Consider the following 26,399-nt stretch of genomic DNA (forward strand, 5'->3'; position numbering starts at 1 on the left):
AAGACTCTGAGAGCAGCTGCAACCGTTCTCACCTGAACTGTATCCCACCCTTCGGGTGCTCAGATGCATGGATCTTCAGTGCCCTCCCAGCACAGCATGAGAAATCCCCTCTCATTGGGGGGTCTTTGAGACATCACAGCCCTAAACACTTACTTGGCTGCATGTTTGCCAGATGTTCACACTTGGTAAATGGCCGCTGCTTAACCTTCTACCATTTCTACATACCCTCTATTTCTAGTAATAACTGATCAACAAGACAAACACACTCTTCAGAAAATATAGAATTTCTGAGATTTAGGAAAGAAAACAAAAATGTAGAAAAATAAATGAGCTGATAGAGCATCTGGAAAAAAGAAAAGCAACATTAACATTTCGGTGGAGCTCGTGACTTCACCGTCATGCTGGCATATTGTAACATTTGTTTCCTATTTCCAGTCTTGTTTCTATGATTGGAAGATATCTGGTTTCCAATCATTCAATCTCCTCTTCAATTGATGAGCCACGGACAAGTATGCATGACTGGAGCCTGGCTGCTTTATTAAATAATCGCAGAGCATCACTTTCAACGAATTCACTGTAAGAATTCCCATTTGCCGTCATTTTCATTTCCAAGGCTCCAAATATGGTTCTTAATTCAGTACCTTCAATGCAACAATTTTATAAGACCCAACACTTCTAAGATGCACCACTTGAGCAGAAATTTCATTCAATAAACACACATTTTGCAATACTATTGTGATTCTGGCCTACGAGTCTGAATCACTGTCCACAATTCACTGGAGAAAGTTCTATTGAACTTTCTTAAATACTGCATTTTATTCAAACATTTATTGAAGTGTGCACAGTTCTTTAGTAAATGGTCTTTCCATTAATTTTAGAGTTTTCAGAGCTTTTTATGAAATGATAGCCTATTTATGACGTGCTAGGTAAAGATGATTCAACATTTGAAATCCAATCAATTGCAAGAAATATTTTAGAATAGTTCAAAGAGGTTGGTGGGTCCCCACTGGTAATTTGCACATTTTGAAAATGTCTAATTTTCCAGCTGGAAGCATCACTTGTATTTGTTGGAATTAGAGAACCATTTTTTGATCTAAGCAGCAAATGTTGAAATGGTACCTGTGGTCTTTCGAAGCTGGAGTACATTTGGAACAACGTCAATGCTCAAGGACAGCAGGCACTTTGCTGCCTCCTGTAACTTTTCGACACCATCTTCATGTTCAGAAATTTCTCCCTGAAGGACCTGTGATTTCAAAATGACACAATGACTCATTCACAATAAAATTAATATTTCTTTCTGTATATCTTAGATTCGCCGATACTTTGGTTAATTTCGATATTGTCTTGGGGTCAATGAGATAAACAGCCTGTGAAGACGATTCTATAAATTATCATAAATACCAACAACTCTCTGGCCTGCTTTGGGGTGAGGAGGCGAACATTTTCAAGGACCCAATAACCACAGGATATTGGAATTTTCTCAAACAACCAGCTCAAACTTTCTATTGATCATTACTCATTACTCATTAATGCTTCGAGGTATTTAATACGCCTGATGTTTGAGCATTTTCTGATTCTGTTGAGCTCATCATCTTTATCTTGTCTACATCTCTTGACCGGCCCTGAAGTCCCCTTGCAAACCATCAAGGTCACAAGAAAATATTTAAAAATGTTCTGATGCTTAGATTTACATCAGCATTGATAAAATAATGCTGAAGAACTCATTTGGCTTTTCACCACTAATGGACATAGATTTGGCTGCAGAGGGTTATTCTGCATTATCGCTTTTCGGCCTGTCCGTCTACTTTTACTCCGGATGACCCCTCTCCCCAATCCATCATCCTTCAAAAGTAAATATGTGTTCTCCCTCAGCAATCTGACCCATTTGCAACTCCTATTCCCACGAGCACTTAATGGACCACAGCTTTTCTCTTTTATTTTTTAATTTTTTTTATTTTTCACACCCTAAATCACATTAGCCATGATATACACTATTTCTTTTTCACACATATACAGTGACTTTTTCTCCCCCCCCTCCTCCCAAGCCACCCCCCCACCCCCCCCTCATCCATTTTAGGTATACAATCTAGGTTGCATTAAGCCAGTCAGACAATGTTGTCATTCAACAAAAATACACCAGAAATTCTACTGAGTCCATTCTTTTCTTTCCTTCTCCTTCCATCAACTTAGGTAATGTTTGTCCCCGGTAGGTTCTCACTATTGTATTTAATGTAAGGCTCCTATACTTGTTCGAATATTTCAATATTATTTCTTAACCTATATGTTATTTTTTCTAATGGAATACATTTATTCATTTAAATTTAGTAGTTTCTTCCTTTTAATTTGGTTATGTATTCCATTAATATTTAAAGTCATATAGTTCAGCGTAGCCCTTTTATATTTTGTTTATCTTCTCTTTCCGTTTTTCCATCATTACCTTTCCTCCTTTTCCATTTCTGTTTTCTTATTTTCAACTCTTTATAAGACAACATTCCTACAACATCCAACATTTTCCTTATTCTCCTATTTCTATCTTATTTATCCCCAATCTCCCCTTCCCCTCCTGAGTTGTCCTTTATCCCTTGTCGGACAACCACATCTCCCCTCTCCATTTGGATTTGCGAATCCACTCGCAAGCGTCAACTGATTTTGCAGTGACCGCTATTTCCCCCCACCCCGCCCCCCCCCAGAAAAGATTTCACTTTTCATATGTCACAAAGGTCACTCTTTTAATTCCCTCCTTATTCTCTCTATTCCATTACCTTCCCTTATTAATTCTTGTCTATACTATCTATATTTTCCTCTAAGTACAGATACATTCACGTATGCACATTGTCTCTATTCACTCTTATACCTCTTTACCCGCATACATATCAATCGTGATCATTTTTACTCTCATTACCCGTCTTCATCCCTCAGTCTATTTTTGTCTTTACCCACATACATATCAATCGTGATCATTTTTACTCTCATTACCCGTCTTCCTCCCTCAGTCTATTTTTGTAATTGTTCTGCAAATTTTCGTGCTTCTTCTGGATCCGAGAATAGTCTGTTTTGTTGTCCTGGAATAAATATTTTCAATACCGCTGGATGCTTTAGTATAAATTTATACCCTTTCTTCCATAAAATCGTCTTTGCTGTATTGAACTCTTTTCTCTTCTTTAGGAGTTCAAAACTTATATCTGGATAAATGAAGATTTTTTGCCCTTTATACTCCAGTGGTTTGTTGCCCTCTCTTACTTTTTCCATTGTCTTCTCCAGTACCTTTTCTCTTGTAGTATATCTTAGGAATTTTACTACAATAGATCTTGGTTTTTGTTGTGGTTGTGGTTTAGAGGCCAATACTCTATGTGCCCTTTCTATTTCCATTTCTTGCTGTAGTTCTGGACATCCTAGGGTCTTAGGGATCCACTCTTTTATAAACTCCCTCATATTCTTGCCTTCTTCATCTTCCTTAAGGCCCACTATCTTTATGTTATTTCTTCTGTTATAATTTTCCATTGTATCTATTTTTTGAGCTAGTAGTTCTTGTGTCTCTTTAGTTTTTTTATTAGATTCCTCCAATTTCTTTTTTAAGTCTTCTACCTCCATTTCTGCTGCTACTGCCCGCTCTTCCATCTTGTCCATTTTCTTTCCCATTTCTGTTAAGGTCATCTCTATTTTATTCATTTTCTCTTCTGTGTTGTTTATTCTTTTTCTTAAATCATTAAATTCCTGTGTTTGCCATTCTTTAAATGACTCCATGTATCCTTTAATAAGAGAAAGTACCTTCTTTATCTTGCCTTTCTTTTCTTCTTCTATTTCACTGTACTCTCCCTCTTCCTCTTCTTCTTCCTCTGGGTTGGCCATCTGTTGTTTCTTTTTTGCCCTTTCCTTCTCTTCTTTCTTGTTTCTATTGTCTTCTGTGGTCTCTTCTTGCTGCAGGTGTTCTGCAGCTGTCGTTGCCGGCTGTGGAGATCGACACCCCAGCTGGTCCCCCCTCCCGTCGGTGTGTTTTTTTCATTCGCATCACGCATGCGCGATTCCTCGCGCATGCGTGGTTGCACACTTTTACTCGGCTCAGCGAGCCATTTTTGTAGTCCATTATTTACCGACCTGAGAGAGCGAGTTTCTCTCTCCGCAGCGGGCCTCTTCGGACAGGTAAGGCCTTCACCTTTTTCCTCCTTTGTCTTCTCTTCCTCTCTTCTTACCGTTGCTTTCAATTTTTCTTTTTTAGTCGCCATCTTCTTTCCACCTTTATACTCACTTTTCTGTAACTTTTATTTCTGTTCCTTTGTGTTTTCCTTTGTTTTTCCCGACTTTTCTGGAGAGGGCTGGAGTTCACCGTCCGGCTACTACTCCATCACGTGACTCCTCTCGACCACAGCTTTTCTCCATGACCATCAATCCCAGGCCATTTACTGCAATAAATGGTCCGACTTTTCTCTGACTGCATGAGCAGAAAAGCCCTCCACTTCAGAAAAGCAAAACTGGAACTAGTGATTTGTCTTTCTGATTCAAATTCCAATTCCTCAAACATCAACTCCAGTCAACATGATGCCATTAGTTTAGTTAATGATGGAGAAGGATAGGTCTGGGACTCGGATTGAGGTTCTAAATTGTAGAAAGGCCAATTTTGAGGAAATGAGAAAGGATTGAGAAGGTGTTGACCTGGAAAAGTATATGCGGGGTCAGTGGAAGACCTACAAAGGAGAAATTTGGAAAGTACAGACTTTGCATGTTCCTGTCAAGATTAACAGGCTTAGGAATCATTTGGAAGTAGAGAGGTGTGCAGCAGGTATAGACATCACAGAGCAAATGAGGTGCTTGAAGAGTATAGAAAATGCAAGAAAAATCCTCAATGAAGTTATCCTCAATGAAGATAGAAAGGCTATCTGGTTGATAATGCGGTAAATTGGATCAGCAAGTTTGCAGGTGACACTAGGATTGGAGGTGTTGTGGACAGCAAAGAAGGTTTTCAAAGCTTGCAGAGGGATCTGGACCTGTTGGAAACATGGGCTGAAAAATGGAAGATAGAATTTAATGCAGATGAGTGTGAGGTGTTGCATTTTGGAAGGACAAGCCAAGAAAGGACATACATGGTAACCAGTCGGGCAGTGAGGAGTACGATAGAACAGAGGGATCTGGGAATACAGACACCTCATTCTCTGAAAATGGTGTCACATGTGGATAGGGTTGCAAAGAGAACTTTTGGCACATTGACCTTGATCAATCAAAGGATAAAGTCTAATTTTCATTGGTGAGACCCAATTTGGATTATTGTGTGCAGTTTGGATCACCTAACTGCAGGAAGGATGGCAATTGTGCAGAGATTGACTTGGATGTGGCCTGGACGTCAGGAGCAGAGTTGTAGGAAAAGGTTAAACAGGTTATGATTTTATTCCCTGGAGTGTAGAATGAGGGAAGAATTGAGAGAGAGATTTAAAATGATGTGGAGGACAGAGTAAATATAGGTAGGCTTGTTCCACTGAGAGCAAGTGAAATACAAACCAGAGGACATGGGGTAAGGGTGAAGGGGATAAATTTAGGGGGAACATGAGGGAGAACGTCTTCACACAGAGTGAAGAGGTGGGAGAGTGGAACAAGCTGTCCGTTGAAGTGGTGACTGTGGGCTCAATTTTTAATTTGAAAAGAATTTGGACTGGTACATGGATGGGAGAGGTATGGAGGGCTATGGACTGGGTGTGTCAGAGGGCCTCGGCAGAAAAAGGGTTCGGAACAGACAAGAAGGGCCAAAGGGGCCTGTTTCTGTTCTGTAATATTGTAAGGTTCTATGGTTCGAATACTTCTTTGGAATAAATCAATCTCTGCCACTTTGCAAACAAATCTTACCTCCAAATGTGCTCCAAATCACCACTTTCCTCCCACCTCCCTTCCCCTGTTCCTGAAACCCCCATCTATGGAGTTATCGTCTCTGCACCTGATGATCCCATTAATGATTTGCTGAGATTTTTTGCTCTGCTGTTATAATCTTGGAGGTCATCCAAAATTCTGCCACCATATCCTTAGTCACCAGGCCCCCATTAAACATGGATAAGGTCTGAGGAAACCCATACTGAAAATAGACACACAATGAGAGCAGAACTGTTTGGCTTCTTTGTTACAGTTTCCAATCTTGCCCCCACCATCTGGAAGCAAATTGGCTGTTGGATCTTCATCAGGCTCCCATTAAAACCTGATCAAGGTGGAATGAATGGAGCTCAACTTCCTATTTCAGGTGCCAAACTTACAACCTCCCATGTGGCCTTCACCACTGTTATTGGATGTGCACATTAACATTATTTCAAAGCATTAATTATTCTACTCGTAAATTAGATTAAGCAACATTACACAGTGATTTATGAAATAACAACTTTAATTTACCATGATATTTTCAAGTTCTTGCTGCAAGATTTCTGGATTAGAGATGGCCTCCAGCTGAACCATTCGTCTTTCTGTTTCAATTCTCTCTAGCCACAAACGCAGCTCATCTGCCTTCTCTTGCCATTGTTCAAACAACTTTTTGCCAAGACGGGATCCAAGTCCAATGCACTATAGAGTGAAAGAAATGAATGAGTATGTGGATTTTTAAAATGTACGATTTTGTGATGCTATCAAATATCGAGTGTCCAATCGATCCAAAATGAGTCAAGCGATACATTACTGGTCCATCACTTATGCCAACTATAATTTTTTTGTTCCCTGCATCAAGTTTTTTGAGGGTCACAGACAAAAAGGCAATGTTCACTTCTCACCAAAGGTGAAATGCCTGTTACCCTGCCGTACTGTTCCATTTTCTTATTATGTCAATAAATCTTTTAATTAATATTTTGAGTTTGCTTTGAAAATAAACTGATAGTCAGGAATATATCAGAAGCATTGAAAACCTTCACAAATTTAGTGTGTCAGTGAAGATTAGACAGAAATTCTTTTGGGGCTGGGCTTGTTCCAGCCGAACACGCTGCATTTCTGTTATGCCATTCAAGCCTCACCGTTGAGTTTAGGAATATTGAACCAGCGATGTGACCTTTGTGGATTGGACACATTACACCTTGTTCAGTGACAAATACACGTGGGAGGCCAGTCTGGAAAATCTTCGCCAGTTATGATCTGTTCGACATTTGATTTTATTAAAAGGAAATGAGATCACGACTTATTTTCTGCAATGGTCTCTGTCCAACTTGAGTGAGTTCGGCCACCAAGAGAGCTCCACAATACTGGAAAGATTTAATCATTGTTCCTGTTCTTCATGGGTATTATTAATAACAGCCGCAAACCTTTTCCAGAGCCACTCTTCTAAGACTAAAACTTACACAAGTTGCTCAGTCTATCAAAATGCTCTCAAGTTACTGATCTTAAGTAAAATTGGAGTTTAAATGCTATTAATCTAAAAAAAAAATGAAGATATGTCATACTTCTGATCGAAGTGTGTTGAAGCGAGCATCGGCGCTCTCAACCGTCTCCTCCACATGTTGGCTTATGGCATCAGGATCAATTTGGATCTTGTAGCTTTCAATTGCATTCCTGATTTCAAAGTGAAAGGCAGCATCGATGACACTTTTCCAAGATCGTCTGAGGTGTCTTAGATCCCCTTTGTGAAACTGAAGATCTTTGAAGAGGAATTGCTGCTTCTTAAGTTTGAATGTCAATGACGTGGAGTCAAATTCCCCAGCTTTAATCTTTGTTAGTTCCTTCTCCAAATGACTCATGAATGTTTCAAATTCATCGTGATCTGTTTAAAGGAATATAATGGTCAAATAGTTAAATGTTTTAAAGCATTCAAAATGGTCAAAAAATACCAGATTATCTAGACTTTGATACATTGACAGGATCCTGTAATAATTACAAGTTGGGGTTATTCCAAACCACATGTAGCTTTCTGTTGTCTTACTTAGAATTCTTTTCAACTCTCAGTAAATAGTATTTTATAGTAATCTGGAAAATAAATGAATACTTTCTCTCACCTTTTCGGAACTTCTGCAATTCTAGATGCAGATCCTCAATCACGTTTAATTGAGAATCTGCACTTGATAAAGCGGATTCGTACTCCTCCATCAAGACATTCAAGATCTCCTGCAGTGCAACTGCCTCGTCTCGCAAAGGGTCCTGGACATTTTGTTCCAGGAAAGTCTGAGCTGCCTCTGTGGCCAAAACCAACTCTTGCTCTTTCCGGGACAACTTTTGGTGATGTTCCTAGAAAAGAAACAATCCTAGGTTCATTTTTATTGCTCCAAGTTGTCTTGGGGGAGGTAAGGTTTCTATTTATTGCATTTGCAATTGAAATAAAATATTCAGGTTTCCCAATTTATTAAAAATCAGGGTACCAAAACACCCTTAAATACACACAGGAAACGTATTTCAAGTCAAGAAACCTAAACGGTTTTATCCTTTCGGAGGTTTAATCAACTACCGTGATCTACAATTCTTTGCTTGTGTCAAAGGATGAATCCTGCTGAGATGGAATAGAATATATTCCATATTTAATTTGACTGACAAGAAAATAAATCCTCTCCTTCAGTATTTGTACACAGTCCCTTCCCCGTCAAACAGACTTACTTTAAACTTAAGCACATTAAACTTTTGTCATTTGAATGATCTCATCCTTATCTTTCCATTCAGGGATTTAATATTCTTTCATGATTTAAAAGAGAACACGTGAAATCTAACTAGAGTTGACTGTGATCTAGTCAGGAGAATGTGAACTAATTTGTAACTGTGTAAGAATACACCCTTCTCACTGTAGTAACTGTCGTGCACCACTGTGGGGTGGATGTCTATGTATATGAGTGTGTGAACAGTTTCAAGAGATGGTGGATCTTCTTGTCTTTTTTTCTTCACTGGTATCACTGTTTCCTTCACCCCAGACTTGCACATCTTCGCCCAGTGGTTTGCTATGCCGTAGGCTCCACATTCAGAACCATATGCGGGGCAATCATTTTGGTCACGGAGGGGTGTTGTCTGCTGCCCTTCCTACAGGTCCTGGGGGTGGCACTTTTCTGATTGTATTTTTTATAGCATCAACCCTTCCTTCACTTTGCTGTGGGTGGGTCTGCATTGATAGGGATTTCATTTGTGTCCTCGTGGATTCGAAGACTCTGCCTGTTTCTATATCTTTGGCCAGTTTCAAGCTATCCTTCCCTATAAGAGACTTTTGCATTCAGGATGGGCATATTAGTGGATCAGCTAATCTTTCCTCTATATCCTTCCATCTGCATTTTGCAGCATTAGTTTTTGGTGTAGTAAGGAAGTTAGTAACAGTCTCATCAGTCTCTTACACAAAACCTTGAAATTCATTGCATTCAAGTCTAGGATTAGAGCTGAGTTCAAGGTGAGAAACAACCTTTGCAAATATCTGCTCTGGATCATTTTTCTCCACCCCGTAAGCTCTCAGCTATTAAATAAGTCACGGCCTGGCTCCCCTATCCAGACATGTATAGCACTAACCTTCTCCTCGCTGTTGCATTTTTAAAATAGCTTTTCACTGCTAAATTGTACATCTGCTGAAACGTTTTCAACGATTCAACAATATCTTCAGCCTCCCGTCCATCACTGGGTGAACTGCTGTTGCACCAGCCATTCATTTTCAGGTGTACTTTTTCTCTTCTTCCCCTTCAGATTTCAGTCACTTCCAATCCATTTTATAGTTTTATTCTTGTTCTCTCAGACCGACCACTGCCAACATGTTCTGTCTCCGTGTTACCTGGGAGGATTCTTAAATAACTTAGAGATGCAAGATTCAAATAACAGAAGGGAGTTTACTTACTGATGCCTTCTACCATCTCAGGAAACTGTTCACACTCATACTCATGTATAGGTGCTCCCCAGTAGTGCACGACGGTTACCACAGTGAGAAGGGTGTATTCCTAGGAAGTTACAAAAGAGTTCACATGATCCTGACGAGATAACACACCCGTCTCACTGTGGTAAATGTCGTGCACCAATGTGGGGTGCATGTCTATGTGAGTATGAACATTTCCTGGCATGGTGGAAGGCATCAATAAGTAAAATCTCTTCTGCTATTTGAATCTTGCATCTCTAAGAAGATGCAAGATTCAAATAGCAGAAGAGATTTTAATTCTGCTATTTAAGAAGCCTCCCACACAGAGACATAACGGTGACTTTATTGTATTTATCTTTACCATTTTGTTCAACATCCTTTGGACTTGACAAGACTTTATTCAAGTCGCCTTATTCCAAAACAAACCAGGCTGTCAAGCACACACAGGGCAATAATTTGCATACATGTTAAGCAAAGCTTTACGAAAAGAAGATAACACCAATTGGTAAATGTTTAAAGATCTTTGCTCTTTTTTAACGATGAAAATCTGACTTGAGCACTGCATATTAAGGAATGACAAACATGAAAATCTATCCCCATTTTAGTGAAAACATTCTGGGTAATTATCATTTTCACATTAGTACTTCAAGATGCAGGTGTCCCTGCCAGGGCCCAAACTGATTAGTTCTGCCTCACTGCCGGCAATGTCATCATGGACCACCTTCTTGAATAGCTGTCATGCTACTTGTCAAGGTCTTTCTACAAAGTTATAAGGTTGGGAGTTCTGAATTTAGCCCCTGAGAAGGGATAGGAGTGTGGAGGGGAATCAGCAGGTAGTAATGTTCCTACAGACCTACCGCACGTCCCTGTCCATGTCAGGTGGCACCTCTTTGGACATATTCTTGGAGTCGAGTAGATGTCGTTCACTCCGTTGATAGGATACAGGACCACCTCAGTGGAGAGAATGAATGGAGGGCCAATCAAGCCAACTGCTTTGCTCTGCTGTTAGGGTCCTTGGGCCCTTTGGGAATTGTGCTCATCCAGTCAAGTGCGGAGCAAAGGTTCGCCACCTACTGCTTGACAGGTAGCCTCTGATCTGCTTTGGTAATTACAGTACTCAAAATGGCTGGTCTATGTTAGGACCACAGTGAGAAGGAGACCTGGAGTCATGTGACAACACCCAAATGAAGTACCATTATGCAGGTTATTGGTGAACAATGCCACTTTATGTCACAGTGAGTGGGCCACACTTTCCATCGGGCAGCTGATTATTAAAGTATGGCTCTGTCCTGCTTTTGGTAGATGGACCAGATACCAGAAGAATTTGCCACTTTGTCAGAAGGATGTCAGTGCATCAACTGTGACAAGAGGTGCAAAAAAATCTAGACTGAACTTCTTCAGTACTTCGAATGTGATGGAGTCTGGTCCTATTTGCACTTGGTGTTCCAAAGTAAAATAAATGGGGTGAAAGTGATTTCTGTGATGGTGTCGGAAGAACCTGATGGAACATGCTAGAAAGTGTCTTAACCCCAACTTTGTTATTCAGAAGCTGAGGACTACCTCCACTGAGAATGAGGAGACCCTTGGTCCCTCTTTTCCTGTTTACTGTTCATGATCCAGCCGGAAGGATGACAGAGCTCAAATTTCATCAGCGGTTAATTCTGTCCTTGGAATGTTATTTTTTTTTTCTGCATTGCCTGCCCACTGTCCAATGTTGTAAGATTATCAGTCTGGCACCTCATGTGCATCTGCATTCCCTATTAAACCATGGTGATGACTTGTCTTGGTTGTAATGGGAGAACTAACGATGGTAAGTAACACTTTCCTGCTGCAAATGTTAAAGGCCCATCGTACCTTTTGGCCACTGTGATTCCAGCTGTCAATTTATTCTGAATCTATCCCATTTAGCACAATGGTGCTACCACACATCAGAATTGAGGGAGCCCCTGGAGAAACATGGGATGGATCTTTCTGCTCCTGCTGTCACCAACAGTTGCTTCAACAACAGGAAAATTGTGGTAGTGAGGGGTTGTAGCCTTACTCACTCTCTTTTCCAAACCAATCCCTAGATCTGCACAAGGATCTGGCCTGGTTGAGTGGACGAACAGTGACGTTGCTACGCCAGAATTCATTCCGGTGGTGTATGCTTCCTCAACCCTTTTTGGTTGTGAATAGCTTGCATGGCCCATTCAATGGGTTATAAAGAGTTAATCACATGAGTGGGTGCTGGAGTTATCAAAATAGGGGAGGAGGTTCTTCCCTTTACAACATCAATATCCACATTATATGAGAAAACTGCATTACTGAGGTGAAGAGATTTTGTTAAGAAGCTGCCATGGTGAGATTGTTAGTGAAGGGCCTCTGTGACCATCGTCAATCACTGCCCCTTCACTAGTAAGATAATCATATTCCCGTCATCTCTCATCACTTGCGTGACTGGGCCAGAGCAAAGAACAGAAAGTATGACTGAGTTAGAAAGAGGATCTGCTAGATCTTTGAATAGGATTGGGAGAAGATCGTCAAAATTCAATTCAACCTCATTTGGAAATTGTGTTAGTCATTATTTAAGTGAAATTTAGTCAGTCGCCTTTCATCAAATCTGTACTGATCAGAGGTTCTGATGAAAAGTCCAATCCAAAATATTTTTACAATTATTCGAATATACATTTATCCAAAACACCTGGAAGTGTTCATACCTTCAGGCCTTGCTGTTGGTCATTCAGTCTTTCGCCCATCTCAGCAAATGACCACATCGCATCGTCCTCTTCCTCCAGCTGGAAACCATCACCTAATGCGTAGAATTCGTCTTCGGTGATATGAACTCCATAGTGACCCTCGACTGCCAACCATTTCAGAAGATCACCTACTGTCTTCTTATGTTTTTGTAGGTGATCTTCTGTTGTTTCCTACAAATTGCAAAATCCTGTTAGTTTGAAGACGTGTTGTACTTTCCTGGCAGCAATTCCATATTCCCTCATCTATTTGCAAACCCTTGGGATTGAGGAGGATGTGAAACCACTTGAGTGGAAGATGCCTGTTTATAAACAGTGGCCATTCCACACCATTTCATCGGAATATGCACATGGGCAACACGTGGTCTTGCCCAGTCTTCGATCAATACGAAAAGGATGGTACTAAAGACCAGCCTTCTATACACACACACGGGCATCGATGGAATTCCGCTTCATCATTTCCCTGCTCATGTCTCCCTAACACTGCCTTCATTTCTCGGGCCCCTTCGTCTAATCCCTCCCCTTTCATTTCAAAGGCCTTCTCTGCGTCTAAAGCAACTGCTACTGTTGGCGCTTTACTCCCTTCTACTGCATGAATTAAGTTAATAAATTTACAAATATTGTCTGTTGTGCGTCTTTTTTTAATAAATCCAGTTTGGTCTAGATTTACCATTTTAGGTACATATTCTGCTAATCTGTTTGCTAATAGTTTAGCTATTATCTTATAATCTGTGTTAAGTAATGATATTGGTCTATATGATGCTGGTGCGAGTGGATCTTTCCCTGCCTTTGGTATTACTGTAATTATTGCTGTTTTACATGAATCTGGTAAGCTTTGTGTTTTGTCAATCTGGATGATTACTTCCAGGAGGGGAGGAATTAATAAATCTTTAAATGTTTTATAGAATTCTATTGGGAATTCATCCTCTCCTGGTGTTTTATTATTTGGTAGTTTTTTTTTATTATCTCTTGTATTTCTACTATTTCAAATGGTTCTGTTAATTTATTTTATTCCTCTATTTGTGATTTTGGTAGTTCAATTTTAGTTAAAAATTCATCTATTTTGCCTTCTTTCCCTTCGTTTTTAGTTTGGTATAATTGTTCATAGAATTCTCTAAAGTTTTCATTGATCTCCGTTGGATTATATGTGATTTGTTTGTCTTTTTTCCTTGATGCCAATACCATTTTCTTAGCTTGTTCTGTCTTAAGCTGCTATGCTAGGATTTTGTGCGTTTTTTCCCTTAGTTCATAATATTTCTGTTTTGTCTTCATTATGTTCTTCTCCACCTTATATGTTTGTAGTGTTTCATATTTTATTTTTTTATCTGCCAATTCTCTTCTTTTAGTTGTATCTTCCTTCATTGCTAATTCTTTTTCTATATATACTATTTCCCTTTCCAACTGCTCTGTTTCCTGATTATAGTCCTTCTTCATCTTGGTTACATAACTTATTATTTGCCCTCTAATGAACGCTTTCATTGCATCCCATAGTATAAACTTATCTTTCACTGATTCCGTATTTATTTCAAAGTACATTTTAATTTGTCTTTCAATGAATTCTCTAAAATCCTGCCTTTTAAGTAGCATGGAGTTTAATTTCCATCTATACATTCTTGGAGGGATGTCCTCTAACTCTGTTGTCAATATCAAGGGTGAATGGTCCGATAATATTCTAGCTTTATATTCTGTTTTTCTTACTCTATCTTGCTTACGAGCTGATAACAGAAATAGGTCTATTCTTGAGTATGTTTTATGTCTACCCGAATAATATGAATATTCCTTTTCCTTTGGGTGTTGTATCCTCCATATATCCAAAAGTTGCATTTCTTGCATCGATTTAATTATAAATTTGGTTACTTTGTTCTTTCTGTTAATTTTTTTCCCAGTTTTATCCATATTTGAATCCAAATTAAGGTTGAAATCCCCTCCTATTAATATGTTCCCTTGCGTATTTGCTATCTTCAAAAAAATATCTTGCATAAACTTTTGATCTTCTTCGTTAGGGGAATATACATTGAGTAGATTCCAAAACTCCAAATATATCTGACATTTTATCATTACATATCTCCCTGCTGGATCTATTATTTCCTCTTCTATTTTAATTGGTACATTTTTACTGATTAATATAGCTACTCCTCTTGCTTTTGAATTGTACGACGCTGCTGTTACATGTCCTACCCAATCTCTCTTTAATTTCTTGTGCTCCAATTCAGTTAAATGTGTTTCTTGCACAAATGTTATATCAATTTTTTCTTTTTTCAGTAAATTTAGCAGTTTCTTCCTTTTGATTTGGTTATGTATTCCGTTAATATTTAAAGTCATATAGTTCAACATAGCCATTTCATACTTTGTTTATCTTCCCTTTCCGTTTCTCCATCATCACCTTTCCTTCTTAACCATTTCTGTTTTCTTGTTTTGAACACTTTATAAGACAACATTTCTAAAACATCAAAAATTTTCCTTATTCTCCTATTTAAAACTTCTTTAACCCTATTCTCCCCTCCCCCTCCTGAGTTGCCCTTTATCTCTTGTTGGGCAAACACATCTCCCCTCTCCATTTGGATTTGCGAATTCACTCGCCATTGTCAACTGATTTTGCAGTGACCATAACTCATCCCCACCCAGCCCCCCACCGGAAAAGATTTCAATTTTCATATGTAACAAAGGTCACTCTTTTAATTCCCTCCTTATTCCCTCTATTCCCTTTCATTCCCTTATTAATTCTTATCTATACCCTATATATTTTCCTCTAAATACGTATACATTCATGTATACACACACATACATACACATCTACATATATATATATATATATATATATATATATATATTAATATATATTATATATATATATCTATATAATATATATATACATATACCCATATACACACATACATATAGTTCGTGGTCATTTTTACTCTCATTACATGTCTTCATCTCTCTGCTTGTTTTGTAGTTGTTCTGCAAATTTTCGTGCTTCCTCTGGATCCGAGAATAGTCTGTTTTGTTGCCCTGGAATAACTATTTTAAGTACCGCTGGGTACTTTAACATAAATTTATATCCTTTTTTCCATAAGATCGTTTTTGCTGTATTGAACTCCTTCCTCTTCTTCAGGAGATCAAAACTTATGTCTGGATAGAAAAAAAAATTTTTGACCTTTGTATTCCAGTGGCTTTTTGTCTTCTCTTATTTTCTTCATTGCTTTCTCCACTATATTTTCTCTTGTTGTATATCTTAAAAATTTTACTAAAATGGATCTTGGTTTTTGCTGCGGTTGTGGTTTCGGGGCTAATGTTCTATGTGCCCTCTCTATTTCCATTTCTTCCTGTAATTCTGGTCTTCCTAGGACCCTGGGGATCCAATCTTTTATAAATTCTCTCATATTCTTGCCTTCTTCATCTTCCTTAAGGCCCACTATCTTTATATTATTTCTTCTAATGTAGTTTTCCATTATATCTGTCTTCTGAGCTTACAGCTCATGTGCCTCTTTAACTTTTTTATTAGATTCTTCTAATTTCTCTTTTGTCCTCTACTTCCATTTCTACGATTATTTCTCGTTCTTCCTCGGACAGGTAAGGCCTTCACCTTCTTCTTCCGACGTTCTTTCTTCTTCTCTTCTTCCCGTTGTTTTCGACATTTCTCTCTTCGCTGCCATTTTCTTCTCACCTTTATTTTTACTTTGTTTTAAATTTTAATCTTGTACCTTTGTGTTTTGTGCGTTTTTTTTTAACTTTTCCGGAGAGGGCTGGAATTCCCTGACCGGCCACTACTCCATCACGTGACTTCCCCAACTGGATCATCTTCAGCTGTCATCATTTTCTTAGTCACAGACCTAGTTACCGCACATGCAGGATATATCTCACCATCCTCTCTAACCACATCCTTACTAGGCCAATTTGTCAATCTTAAAACTGACCCAACTTTATTCTCTGACAAATCATTCCCCAGCAAAAACGAGACACCTTGCATGGGTAACTCCTACTACAACAGTTCCTTTGACTAATTCTGAATTTAGCACAACCTTGTGAAGCAATATTGACCCTACCTCATCTCCAACACCTTTAATCAAAGTTGTCTCCTCTGTGTCTGTCCTTTGATCCACAGTTAAAACGGTTTCTAACAACAATGACTGAGCAGCCTCAGTATCTCTAAGAATGTTAACTGGAACCTGTGGTTCTCCCTCCTTTATTGAGACAAAGCCCTCTGACACAAAAGGCTTGAAAACATCCATGACCTACTGATCAGGTTATGCACCTCTGCTCTCCTTAAATTCCACTGTTTCTGTATACATGGTTCTGGTTAAACCTGTTTTTACCTTTTCTGTTTCAAGACTAGACAGTCACACGACCAGCTTTCTTACACAAATGGCATATAAATACAGAAGTTCTGTCCTTTCCTACCTTTCCTTCATCTTTTTACTGAACATTTTCTCCAGACTTTATTTCAGCCCTACTATCCTGCTCCATCCTAACCTTATGAACAGGTTTATTAATCTGGTCCACATGAGCTCTCTGAAAATGCCTATTATTCTGGAATGTCCTTTTGTGAGTCTTCCTCAACAAATTTTCCTTCACATGTAATATTTCACTATTATAATCCTCTACGTTTGTACTTTTCTCATCCAATGTTTAACTTCAACAATTTTCAATGCCTCAGAAATAGCCATCACTTCCTATTTTCTCACCTTCTGCAGTTCTGCAGGTGATGGTTGTAACAAAAATGTATCAACATCCATTGCTGCAGTTTTTCCAGACACAAGCTTTCTGTTAGCTTGTAAAAATAGCCTGCAAAAACATCCCAATCAACTAATAAATCATGAAACTGCAATGTTCAAATCCTAAAGGATGAGCCCCCATAAAATGTTACGGAGTCCAGATGACCCCAAAAACCAGTAGCAATAGATATGCACGACAACACAGGGTTATTTAAACAAAAGTAGTTTAGAATTTTATTTGAACATGAAAACAGAATTGAACTTTAACTTATTACTTAACCTACCTAACCCAATTAATCCGCCCTCAAATACTAAGTGCAGGTGAGTGTAATGTGTATTGAAGATTAGAAAAGTTCTTTGGATCACAGTCCTGGTTGCAGGCAATTCTTGCAACAGTGCTCATACATTAGCATTAACAAAGTTCACCAAGCTTTGGTGTTTAACAGACAAATGGTTACCACTCAGAAGGGCTCTTGCTGGTTTTCAGAGAGAGAGATTCCATTTCCAGAGCATCTGCAACTGATTACTTCTTAATTAGTCTTTCTGACAGAACTTTCCCCCTTCAGGGTTCTCCGGATGATCTTTTTCTTTCAGGTCATCTTTCAGACCATCAGTCTTCTCCTTTGACCAGGCAGCCTTCCAAAGTTTGGCAGCTTGTCCCTCTGGAACAGATTTCTCTGACTCCTTCTCTCTCACTCCCTCCCTCTCTGAGAGCAAAGCTGTTCTAACTCTGCCTGCTAACGCCACATGCTCTCCTAGGCAAGCTGTATGTGGATACTTTGTTGCTCCTTTGCAAAAAGCAAGATGCAATAATCCTGCTAAAATTCTGGCTTTTCAAATGTGTGTGTGTGGAAGCTGCTCGAGTAATTCATTCCAAGCTACCTCTAAAACTCTTGTCACACTGCACATTCAGAGATCTGAGAAGAACCCTTGGCCGAGCCAACTTTGCTTGAAAGTAAACAACAATCACTAGCGATCTGTGGTCGTCTCAGCCTTCCTTAAGATAGGTTGCAGACACCACCTTATCAATTAGTGCATTGGATCAGGTAGTGCCGGAAATGCACAGAGAAGCCGCTGTGTGGAGATTTCACAGAAATACAGTTTAGAAGAAGGAAAGGATCAGATGTTATTGAACAACAATGAAAGGAACTATTAGCATGTGGTCTACAAAGTAACCTTCTTTTTGTATACTTTATTTAAAATCAAATTCAAAATCCACAATAAAATACATCATATTAACATACAAAAATTTCCCCCATATATACCCCCCTCCCACCCCCTCTCTTAGCTCCCTCCCATCCTCTACAACCTCAAACTAAAGAAACAAACCATCATAGTCGGGTTTGATGTCACCAATCAACCATGACATATTTAGACCCATACATTTCACAGAGGGACCCGCACATTAACAAAAATGGTAGACGCATGGCGTAAATTGTAAGTTATCTTTTCCAATGGAATACATGATTGCAAGTCCATGTGCCATCTCTGAATACTTAATTCAATTTAATCTTTCCAGGTTATAGCTTTACATTTTCTCGCTACTGCCTATTCCAACTGAATAAATGCAATTTGAAATGTATCCAATTTCATTTCCAAACTCCATTTTACTTCATATGTCCCAATAAAAATTCCATAATTCCATTCAGAAAGGGTTTCACCTGATCACCTAACCATACTGAATGTAAAAAAGACCCTATCTATTCCCCACATTGAAAACACATATCCAAAGAGATAAATCTATACCTCTTCAACTTCTCAGGTGTTAAGTAAAGTTGATGAATAAAATTATAATGAACGAATCTTTATCTTACGTTTACTGGCTTAGTCACACTGTCCTCACATAATGTCATCCAATCATCCTGAGAAATTAAAACCGACAGATCCTTCTTCCTTTTACTTCTCACTTTATAAATATCCGACTTAGGCATCTTATTTTGTAATAAAGCATACATTTGTGTAATCAATCCCCTTTCCCCTCCTTCAATAATTGAACATTCAAATCTCTTCCTTCGAGGTAATCTCAAACTGTGTCCAAAATTATCTAGTAACAAAGTTACTAAGCATGGACCTGATCCATTTTTTCATTCTATCACTGATATGAAACAAAATTTCCAGCTTCATAACAATCTTCGGCCAAGATAATACCTTTCTTTTCCCAAATATTCAGGAATATGTGATTTATTTTTATACAAAGCTTATTTTAATACAAAGGGTTTTAGCCGAAATTTTGCCCTCAGCACCAATAGCAACGTTGGTCCGATACCATATTTCCATGAAATGTTTTAACACCGGTAAAGGATAATTTTGGAAAAGTTGAGCATTCCATTTATAAATAAACTGTTGCATTCTTTGTTCATGAAGCTGAGCCATTTGGATTTTAGCCCAACGTAAAGATTGTTGTGATCCAACCATTCTATTAATAAACTTGAATTGTGCCGCTTCATAATAATCCTGAAAATGTGGTAATTATAAAACTCCAAGTCAATTTTTGTATAGATACTCTTGCCAATTTACCTTTTCATAATAAAGATCTTCCCAGCACATGGAAATCCTTAAAACCTTTTAGGAATCCCACATGTAATTGATTGACAAAAATACTGAATACGGGGGGAAAAAATTCATTTTAAAACACTGTCGTGCTGGACACAACCAAGAAAGACTCAGCCACCACATTGAAAGCCATTAATGATGTTTTTATTCAAATTCAGCCCGCGCCCTCTTAAGGGCAGCCTAAGCTCAGTCACCTCGTGCATTGTGATATCAGAATCGCTGCCCCAGGCGTGTGCTGAGCAGGTGAATTGAGGCAGGGAGAAAACCTTGACAGCGCCATCTTCCCATGGCTGCTCCGCCATGTGGCGTTATACACCATGGGAGACTGCGCCGCCACATCGCCCTATTAAAGTTATCAGTAAATCTTTCCACCTATTTAAATCTAATTTAATTTTATGCTATAATAGTCTATAATTCAACTCATATAAATGATTATAATTATCATCTACATTTATCCCAAAATACTTAATTTTATCCAACCGCTTAAATGTAACAATATCTGCAGTTTGCATAATCCATTCTTGTCAAAGGCATCATTTCACTCTTATCCCAATTAACCTTATATCCTGATAATGCACCACACTGTTCCAACCTTGCATGTAACCTTCCTAACGACTGCGTAGGATTTGTTAAATATATCAAAGCATCATCGGCAAATAAATTCATTTTATACTCTTCCTCATTTGCCTTAATATCTTTAATATCACCATCTTGTCTAATCATTCGCGCTAACGGTTCAATAACCAAAGCAAATAAAGCCGGTGACAAAGGACACCCTGTCAAGTTGATCTAGATAATATAAAGGAAGAAGATACTTGTCCATTTGTCACCACTCTAGCCAATGGATTTTTATATAAGGCCTTCACCCAACCAATAAAGAGTGGCCCAAATTTAAATTTTTCCAATACCTTAAACAAAAATCCCCATTTTACTCTGTCTGCAAGGTAACCTTGATTAGAGAGAGGCATTAGATTAGATGTATTTTTTAGATTTAATTTTTCAAGTTGTTTTCTTTTTCTTTTTATTCTTTTGTTTTGTACAATTTATTTCAATAAATGGGTTCACCATATAGATTATTTCTTATTACATTACAACTCCGATTATCTGAAAGGGCTGTGACCAACCGGCTGCTGCCGAGGCCGCTCTCCTGGATGACGGCAGGACAAGGGATTCTTCCAACCACTTGCTGGGAGTGAGTGGTGTGCAGTTTGATGGGAGAGTTGGAGAGAAAAGTCAATAGGGGAAGGTAAAGAAGGAATAGAAAAAGAGAGGGGAGGGAGTTACCTGAAACGAGAACAATCGATGTTCTAATTTCACGTGCAATAATTTTTTTTTCAACCTGAGAGGTTAGTTTGTCTCTGAAAAATATTTCAGATAAATGCAGATTCCTGATTTGTTTTGGATATCTTCATTTATTTGAATTTTTGTAAACTTTTGGATAAATGAGGATTTCAGCGAATCTGATTTTGGATGATTGGAGTTGGAGTGTAATTGTTTTGGAGGTTAACAAGTCATCCTGAATGTAGTTTCATTAACTTTGTTTTCTTCGCGTGTCCTTACTCGTAATGGAATGAATTGTCACGTGGTTTTCAGATTTCTGTATGTATGCTTATATGTTAAACTCAATAAAAACATTTTACCAAGAACAAGCATGTGGTCTTGCAGGTAAAAGTCACAGTTAAAACTTAATGACTATTTTCAAATCCACTGCAAAGCATTATCTTCATCATGTGAACCATGGCAGTGAACAGAACAAAAGTATCTGGAAAAAGCAAGGCAAAACACCTTTCAGGATTGGCCCAATGAACATTGGTTCAAGGGTTGCTGAAGGCATTGCAACTGAACACATGGCACAGGGTCAATCCCCAGAGACATTCAGATTTTACACCTATACACTCAAGGCTGAGGTTTCTGACTTGAATTTGATGAAAGGCAAACCACAGATTCTTGGTGCATCTTTACGAAGAACACTCTTGTTTTGATTTCAGCCAGAAAACCAGGACTCCAGTCTTTCATCAGTCTTTCTTCCAGGGCAGAAACCAAAGGAAAGGGCACATTCTTCTGGGGGTCCTTGGTTAATATTTACTCTTAAATCACCATGGCAGAAACACAGAACATAGAACACTGCAGCATAGTACAGGCCCTTCAGCCCTTGATGTTGTGCCAACCCATATATTCCTTCCTAAAAAAAGCACTAAACTCTCCCTACTCCAAAACAATAAAGAGAATTTAATTCCTGCCTTTGACAGCCAATTGTTCCCAGAAGAAATATTAAAAATAATTATACTTCAAATGTAACAACAGAAAATGTTGGAAATAGTCAGCAGGTTGGTCACCTCCTGACTTGCTGGGAGTTTCCAGCCTTTTCTGTTCTTATTGAAATATCCAGTAATTCCAGTTTTATCATTTACACTTTAAACCTTGGGGATCCTTTGTGCTGTGAAAGGAAAGAGAATGTTTTTCATTTTAATTTACAAAAATAAGACTATCTGGACCCATTTATTAAGTAGGAATGTATAAATTCCAAGTAGGATTCACTTGTTGATGACCTTGTTTAAGTTTCAGAATAAATGAAGCACCCAATCTGTAGATGCTTTGGAAAAAGATAAGACAAAGCATAACTGATTTACCAACACTGAATTGGAGGTAATTAGCTGCGAAACACCAAACTCTCCTTATAGGATGAGTGTCTGATGTTTACGTGAGTAATGAACCTTGTGCACACAGTACAACTTATGTTCATTTCGACATTGCCTCATAGAAGGTTTCACACGTGACCGAGAGTACCTGCTGCGTGTTTTCTTCCCTGCGGTCGACATTGAAGTCTGACGATTCCTCCGCAGCAACTCGGGAATGAAACCACCTGCCTCTGATCTTCTTGCAGCAGTTGCACGTCATTCTTTTCCGAGGAGTGAGGGATCTCCTACTCTGCTCCTCTTCCCCAGCCACTCGTGCCACTCGTAGACAGCACAAGGCATTGCCCATTCTCCTGCAAGTCACACGCGAGGTGTTTCCAGTGACGTGTGATGTAGTAATTCAAATACGTCACCACCGTGAGCCTCACTTGGCCAAAAAGCCCTGGTATTCGGCAAAGACTGTGCCACGCGCTCGCACCACGTTCAACCCTCACAATGGACACGACTGCAGTCTCAGCAACTGGGTTTGCTGGCTGTGTGATGTCATCAATGGGTTTATTGTTACACAATAATACAGAAAGACAAGTGAAACCATGGCAATCTCCCAATATTTACTCTCTCGCTATGATGTCACAATGAGACCCCAACCCCCCCACATTCTCGGAATGAATGTACTCAAGGGGCAGTTTATATTTGAGGGTCTCCCGCCAACCATTGTTGTCGGGGCAGCCAGGTGGACTCCTCTTGTCATTGCCCCTCCCTCCCAGGTAGTCTGCACCCACCTGGATCGGGTGCCAGGGGGCTATAAGGAGATCGGGGAAGTGATTGATACCCTCCTCTATGAGGGACTGTGATAAGACCCGCCGTGCCCCCCAAAAACACCCCATTCTGGCCTGTCTGTAAGAAAAATGACACGTGGTGAATGTTATTGCAAATTGGACAAATTCACTCCCCTCCTCAACTCACTCTTGCTGTGGTCGTTTCCGATGTGGTTGAACCACTTCATTGGATTCCAGATGATGGAATGTTTATTTGACACCATTACATCTCCCAAAATCATTAAACTGCTCTGGGAGGGGAAAAAAAGTTTGGTATCAGAGATGATTTACTCTGGGAGAACATGGCACCATAAGAGTGACCCAACTTATCAAAGGCTTGTTTCATGGAGCTAGGATCGCAGATGTTTAATTCACATTAGTTAGATCAACAGGGGTTAGGAAATGGCCTTGTCTTTGTCACATTATGAAAGCTCCAAATCCCAGAATATTCCCTAACTAAAGTCACTTTTGGCAACAGTGCATTGAAAAGGTTTCTTTTGCCATGTCCAGACGTGTAAAACATCTGACATTTCCAATTTCGGATTTCAGATTTTTTGTCAGAGTTCATACATGACGTCACATCCATCCCTGAAATTATTTTTGCTGTGGGCCATGCAGAATTAACCCTTCTTGGCAATGCCATATAAAGCTGACTCAACACTGAGATGTAAACAAATAAAGAAATTTAAACAAACCGACTGTACGATACAGAGAGAAAAACATCAATAAAGTGTAAAAGTACCCTCCTTACATAAGTCCCTGAACTGAGTTTGTTGTTGAGGAGTCTGATGGTAGCAGCTGTTCCTGAACCTTATGGTGCGGGTCTTGTGGCACCGATATCTCTTTCCTGAGTGTGTGCTGCGTGGTGTGGATTCTTGAAGATTGATGCTGCCTTCCGATGGCAGATTTCCAGATGTTTTCGTTGGTGAGGAGGGTTTTGCCTGTGATGTCTTGGGCTGTGTCCACTTCCTTTCAGAGGGCTTTTCAGTCAAGGGTATTGATGTGCCTATACCCAACTGGGATGGAGCCGATCAGCACACTTTCTACCACACCTCCATAGAAACTTGCCAGGGTTTCCGATGTCGTACCAAAGCTCCGCAAATCCCTGAGGAAGTACAGGTGTCGACGTCTTTTTTTCACAACGCCATTTGTGGTTGGGTCCAAGATAATGACTTTCAAGATCTGAAATTTGCTCACCCTCTTCACCACTAATCCCCTGATGATCACTGAACCATACAACTCTGGATTTCCCTTCCTGACATCCACAATCAGCTCCTTGGTTTTGGTGGCATTGAGTGGGAGTTGGTTGTTCATGCACCATTCAGCCAAGTTTTCATTCTCTCTTCTGTATGCTGTCTCATCGCCCCATTATATACAATCCACTACCATGGTAGCATCAGTTGCATTGGCTTTGTTGTACTGAGCCACGCAGTCATAAGTTTATAGAGAGAAAGCAGGGACTAAGAACACAGCCCTCTGGTACTGGTGGAGATTGTAGAGGAGATGTTCTTACTGATCCTCACTGATTGTGGACAGGAGGAGAGGGAAATTCAGCATCCAATTACACAGTGGGGTGTTGAGTCCCAAGGTCTTGGAGTTTGATGATCAATTTTGAGGGAATGATGGTGTTAAATGGCAAACTGTTGTCGATAAAAAGCATCCTGAAGTATGCATCTTTGCTGTCCAGGAGTTCCAGGGGTTTGTGTAGTGCCAGTGAGATGGCATCCACCATAGACCTACTGCTACGATTGCAAATTGGAACCGATCCATTTCACCGCTCAGAGAGGAGCTGATAGGCTTCAGCACCCAGCCTTTCCAAACAGCTCCTCACTTCTGACTGAGGTTCAAGGTTCAAGACTCCTTTTATTTTAGGCAGACGGAGAGTCACCACTTTGTCCAGCTCCCCTTGCAGAAATGAGGCCCCAGCAAGGAATGGTTGACAAGGCCAGTGCTCTAAGCACTGAGCTATTGGAGTAGAAAGGGAATCAAAACAACCTCTGTTCAGAGCCACGGTCTGTGAATTCTCCTCCTATGCTCCCTAAGCCTCTGCGGCTGCACAGTCTCCTGTTTAATTAATTGACAACATCGTGGCCCATCCCTTCGCAAGTGAACATGAACACAGTGTCTTGTCGCTCTTCTGCCCTCACGGAACTTTTTGTAGTCGTTGGCACATTGTGATGTTCCACTGCGAATCGCAGACGCCATGCAGTGCGATTTTTTTGGTGAGGTCCCCCCAGTCAGTATGGTTGACATGGAATGACTGGAGATTGCACTTGATTACGTCTTTGTAGTGAAAACGTGGGCGGCCAACATTGCGGGGAGCATCTGGTAGCCCACCGTAGAGGACATCTTTGGGCAATCGGCCATCCTGCATACAGACAATGTGGCTAGCCCACCGCAGGCAGTGAGCGCGAATGATTGAGTAGAGGTCCGTACCTCCAGTCTTCTCCAGGACTTGGACGTTTGTGACTCTGTCGTGCCATGAGTAGCCTAGGATGGATCTGAGGCAGCAGAAATGGAATGCGTTAGGCAGTGTTCATGCTTTATGTATGTGACCCAGGGTTCAAGGCTGTAGAGAAGCATACTCAGCACGCAGGCCTCGTAGACTCGGATTTTCAACTTGGTGGAGAGGTGGCAGTTTTCCCACACATGGGCATGGAGACAGTGGATGCTTTTCCCAGGCTTGTGTCCAGTTCTGCATCAAGTGAGTTCGTTGTTGTCACAGTGAAGCCTCAGTAGCAGAATTTGTCTATGTTGGCGAGCACTGACCCATTGATCGTAACTGATGGAGTGTCGTGGGTTTGTTGGCTAAAGATGCCCGTCTTGCCCAGGCTCATTTTCCGACCAAATTCAGTGCAGGCAGATGCAAATGCATCACACAATACTTGCAGCTCTGGCTGGGAGTGAACCATGAAGGCAGCATCATCTGCATAGAGCAGTTCTCAAATCATAACTCTTCTGATTTATGTCCTGGCCCGGAGCCGTGACAGATTAAAAAGTTTTCTGGAGCTCCTTGTGTGCAGCGCTGTGCCTGAAGCTTCTGGAAAGGCATGGCGCAGAAGAGCAGAGATGAAAATGTCAAACAGAACTGGAGCGAGTACGCAACCCTGTTTTATGCTGCATTGGATTGGGAACTCTTCTGATCTCAAGCCATCGAATTGGGCAGTGGCCTCTATGATGTTGTGAAA

At 39.9% G+C, this 26,399-nt stretch overlaps 1 protein-coding gene across 2 annotated transcripts in view; it reads right to left on the reverse strand.

Annotated features, from left to right (window-relative positions):
• Positions 1 to 22,903, reverse strand: part of LOC138750535 (microtubule-actin cross-linking factor 1-like) — a 37,399-nt gene extending 14,496 nt beyond the window's left edge. For both annotated transcript variants that reach the window (XM_069912627.1, XM_069912626.1), the window contains exons 1-6: positions 22,545 to 22,903; positions 12,454 to 12,663; positions 7,944 to 8,172; positions 7,395 to 7,711; positions 6,364 to 6,531; positions 1,120 to 1,243 (exon numbers count right to left, since the gene is read on the reverse strand). In XM_069912627.1, coding sequence (XP_069768728.1) covers positions 1,120 to 1,243; positions 6,364 to 6,531; positions 7,395 to 7,711; positions 7,944 to 8,172; positions 12,454 to 12,663; positions 22,545 to 22,742 — 1,246 coding nt within the window. In that variant the 5' untranslated portion in view covers positions 22,743 to 22,903. The remainder of the gene's footprint in view (positions 1 to 1,119; positions 1,244 to 6,363; positions 6,532 to 7,394; positions 7,712 to 7,943; positions 8,173 to 12,453; positions 12,664 to 22,544) is intronic.
• Between the last annotated feature and the right edge of the window lie 3,496 nt (positions 22,904 to 26,399).

This window comes from Narcine bancroftii, unplaced genomic scaffold (genome assembly GCF_036971445.1).
Source record: "Narcine bancroftii isolate sNarBan1 unplaced genomic scaffold, sNarBan1.hap1 Scaffold_165, whole genome shotgun sequence".
Lineage (NCBI taxonomy): Eukaryota > Metazoa > Chordata > Chondrichthyes > Torpediniformes > Narcinidae > Narcine > Narcine bancroftii.